Genomic DNA, 3,967 nt, shown 5'->3' with positions numbered 1-3,967 from the left:
AAATCTCCATCGTCTCACCTGCCCCTGGGTGTCCACCTTGCCCTCCTCTCCCAGCACCGCCGATGTCCCGGGGCCGGCGGCGGGCGCGGCCCCGCAGGGCTCCGCCGGCTCCGCCTTCTCCACCTTCACCTTCCCCTCGTCCAGGCCGAGCTCCTTCTCGTCCTTGTCCAGCAGGTACCTCAGCAGCTGGTGGTCCTTGGCCTCCTTCTTCTTCAGCGCCTCGGCATCGCCACCGGGAGCACCACCGGGAGCACCGGCGGGAACGGGAGCAGCACCGGGAACGGGAGCAGCACCGGGAACGCCCGAGCCCTCCTTCTTGTCGTGCTCGGCGCTGCCCAGCGCGCTGATGTCGGAGGGGCTGCCCTCCTGCAGCAGCCGGTGCAGGATCTTGTGCCGCTCCGTCAGGGAGCTGTGGGAGGACGGGCACGTCCCGGTGACGATGGATCCGGCGGCGGTTCCAGCATTCCCGGTTCCCAGCACCAGCGGGTCCTTGCAGCTGGTGTCGGCATCGGCCAGCCGCAGCTGCTGCTCGGCCGTGCTGGCCAGCAGCTGCACCAGCTTGTGGGGCGCCGATCCCGGTCCCGATCCCGGTCCCGATCCCGGTGGGCACTTGGGATCGCCATCGAGGCGCGGCGCTCCCGGATCCGCCGCCCCTTTGCCCTCGGTGTCCCCAGGGGCGTCATCCCTGCCCTCCCTGGGCTCAGCCTTGCCGGGCAGGCGGCCGGGGGAGCCCTGCGAGCCGCCCAGCTGCCTCAGCGCTGCTGCTGGTGGTGCCGGTGGTGGCGTGGAATAACCCACGGGCCCCTCGGGCAGCGCCGAGCTGACGGCGCCGGGACCGGGACCGGGACCGGGACCGGGACCGGGACCGGCGGGGAAGGGGCGGGCACCGCTCCCACCGCCCCCCCCACCGCCCACCGGGGAGTGCCCGGCGGGGGAGAACGGGCTGGGGTTGGGGTTGGCGTTGGGAATGGCGTTGGGAATGGCGTTGGGAAGGGGGTTGGGAAGGGGGTTGGGGGGCCCTCTGGCGCGGGGCACGGCTCCGGGGCTGAGGCGGTGGCGCGGGGACAGGAATTGCGGCGGCGGCGGCGGCTGGGAGGGGCCGATGGCGGGGCTGCCCAGGGCGGGGTTGGCTCCCTGTCCTTGGTTCAAGGGGCCCGCGGCTCCCATTTGGCCTCCCGGGGAGCATCCGAAGGCGCCGGTGCCGTTGGAGTTGGGGATGGGGGGAGGCAGCCCCGGAGAGCCCGCGGGGGGGGTGCTGATGGCGGGGCTGAGGCGCGGCAGGGCCGAGGAAGGGGCGTCCTGAGGGGGGAGCATCCCGTGATCCCTGCAAAGAAAGAGAGGGAAAGGGGGGATTCATTCCCGAGCTCCGGGGTGTTCCTCTCGGGAGCCATCCCCAGGCAGCAATTCCCAAAAAAAAGGTGGGATTCCAGGGGCTCACAGGAACTTCCCTGTGGCCATTCCCAAAAAATGTGGCGTTCCAAGGGCTCACAGGATCTTCTCTGCAGCAATTCCCAAAAAAATGTGGCATTCCAGGGGCTCACAGGATCTTCCAGTAGCCATTCCCAAAAAATGTGTGTTCCAGGGGCTCACAGGATCTTCCCTGCGGCCATTCCCAAAAAATGTGGCGTTCCAAGGGCTCACAGGATCTTCCCTGCAGCCATTCCCAAAAAATGTGGCGTTCCAGGGGCTCACAGGATCTTCCCTGCGGCCATTCCCGGCAGCCATTCCCAAAAAATGTGGCATTCCAGGGGCTCATCAAACCAACCCCGACATTCCAGCCCCTTTTCCCATCTTCCCAGGAAGCCACACCCACGTCCCTGTGTCCCTCTTCCCAAAATAATCCCTCCCTTCCCCCCCCCCCCAGGAATGGGAAGCTCTTTTCCCTGAGCTAAAAACAAAAAACCAGGGATAAGAAGCAGGAGCTGGGAAGCTGCTCCGAGCCTCGGGTTTCCCGCTGGGATCCCACTCCCGGTTCCAAACCAGCTCCAGGTGGATCCTCTTCCCATCAGAGGGAACGGGCAGAGTCAGATTCGAATTCCCGGGAGTGGGAAGAGGAGGGACACAGATCCATGTGTGGGATTGGAGGGAGCAGCTGGAGGGCGGGTTTAGGATGGATTTTGGGAAAAACTGGGCACTGGGAGGGTCTCCCAAAGCTTCCAGAGCTCGGGGAGTGGGGTGGTGGTTTGGGAATCCCAACGGGCGGTACCGGAGAGTCGGATACAAATTCCCGGGAGTGGGAAGAGGAGGGATGGACACAGATCCATGTGTGGGATCAGAGGGAGCAGCTGGAGGGCGGGTTTAGGATGGATTTTGGGAAGAGCTGGGCACTGGGAGCGTCTCCCAAAGCTTCCAGAGCTCGGGGAGTGGGGTGGTGGTTTGGGAATCCCAACGGGCAGTGCCGGAGAGTCGGATACGAATTCCCGGGAGTGGGAAGAGGAGGGACACAGATCCATGGGTGGGATCGGAGGGAGTAGCTGGAGGGCGGGTTTAGGATGGATTTTGGGAAAAGTTGGGCACTGGGAGGGTCTCCCAAAGCTTCCAGAGCTCGGGATGGGAGTGGTTGGGTTGGGAGTCCGATGGGCGGTGCCGGAGAGTCGGATACAAATTCCCAGGAGGGCGGGATTCCCAGGGACACCAATCCATGTGGGATCGGAGGGAGCAGCTGGAGGGCGGGTTTAGGATGGATTTTGGGAAAAGTTGGGTCTCCCAAAGCTTCCGGAGCTCGGGGAGGTGGGGTGGTGGTTTGGGAATCCAACGGGTGGTGCCGGAGAGTCGGATACAAATTCCCAGGAGGGCGGGATTCCCAGGGACATTGATCCATGTGGGATCAGAGGGAGCAGCTGGAGCTCAGCCAGGGCGGGTTTAGGATGGATTTTGGGAAGAGCTGGGCACTGGGAGGGTCTCCCAAAGCTTCCAGAGCCCGGTGATGGTGGGGGGGTTAATTTGGGAGTGGCACGGGTCCCTCCGGAGCGGGCAAAGGCGTGCTGGGGCGATGGCAGAGGGCAGTGGGCAGGCGTTACCTGTCGATGACGTGGATGCCCATGATGAAGGGCTGCAGCTCGGGGCTGGAGGGGTAGCAGAGCTTGCACTTGGTGTGGGCGCTCAGCACGGTGCCGTCGCTCAGCGTGAACCGGTACGAGGGGCTGAAGGCGGCGCCGCGGGTCATCACTACGGGGGGGGAACACACAAAAACACCCCAAAATGGCACCCCTGGGATCAGGGTTTGACCCCACAGCAACACAGACATTCCCTGGGATGGATTCCCACAGCCTGGCTTTTCCCTAAAACCCCTGGGAGCCAACGGGCTGATGTTCTGATGGGCAGAGCAATCCCCGTCATAGCTGGGGGGGGAGGGACACAAAAATACCCCAAAATATCAGCCCTGGGATGATCAGGATCAGGGTCTGACCCCACAGCAACACAGACATTCCCAGGGGATGGATTCCCATAGCCTGGCTCTTCCTTAAAACCTCTGGGAGCCAATTTTCCAGCCCTCCCAAACATTTCCTGGATGTGCAGAGCAATCCCCAGTCACCACTTGGGGGACTCCAAAATCCCAAATCTCATCTCTGGGATGATCAGGATCAGGGTCTGACCCCACAGCACCACAAACCATTCCCAGGGGATTTATTCCCACAGCCTGGCTCTTCCCAAAAACCCCTGGGAGCCAATTTTCCATCCATCCACAACCTCTCCATGGATATCCAGGGGCAATCCTCAGAGAACCCACAAAAATCCCAAAATATCAGCCCTGGGATGATCAGGATCAGGGTCTGACCCCTCAGCAACACAGACATTCCCAGGGGATGGATTCCCACAGCCTGGCTCTTCCCAAAAACCCCTGGGAGCCAATTTTCCACCCCTCCAGAACCTCAACAGGGCAACCCTCAATCATCACTGGGGGGACACCAAAATCCCAAAATATCAGCCCTGGGATGATCAGGAGCTGGGTTTGATCCCACAGCAT

The 3,967-nt window shown here is 62.8% G+C and overlaps 1 protein-coding gene across 1 annotated transcript in view; it reads right to left on the bottom strand.

The window, feature by feature from the left end:
- The window catches only part of LOC114072359 (nuclear receptor coactivator 1-like), a gene marked incomplete at both ends in the record, with an annotated part of 15,893 nt that extends 12,725 nt beyond the window's left edge, over positions 1-3,168 (bottom strand). Inside the window, 3 exons of the mRNA XM_027910264.1 lie at positions 19-939; positions 1,006-1,324; positions 3,021-3,168. Of these exons, the coding sequence (XP_027766065.1) occupies positions 19-939; positions 1,006-1,324; positions 3,021-3,168 (1,388 nt within the window). The remainder of the gene's footprint in view (positions 1-18; positions 940-1,005; positions 1,325-3,020) is intronic.
- Between the last annotated feature and the right edge of the window lie 799 nt (positions 3,169-3,967).

Source organism: Empidonax traillii, unplaced genomic scaffold (genome assembly GCF_003031625.1).
Source record: "Empidonax traillii isolate 1590-97213 ecotype Southwest subspecies unplaced genomic scaffold, ASM303162v1 scaffold3062:size25008, whole genome shotgun sequence".
Lineage (NCBI taxonomy): Eukaryota > Metazoa > Chordata > Aves > Passeriformes > Tyrannidae > Empidonax > Empidonax traillii.
This window is presented reverse-complemented; position numbering and strand designations above follow the sequence as displayed.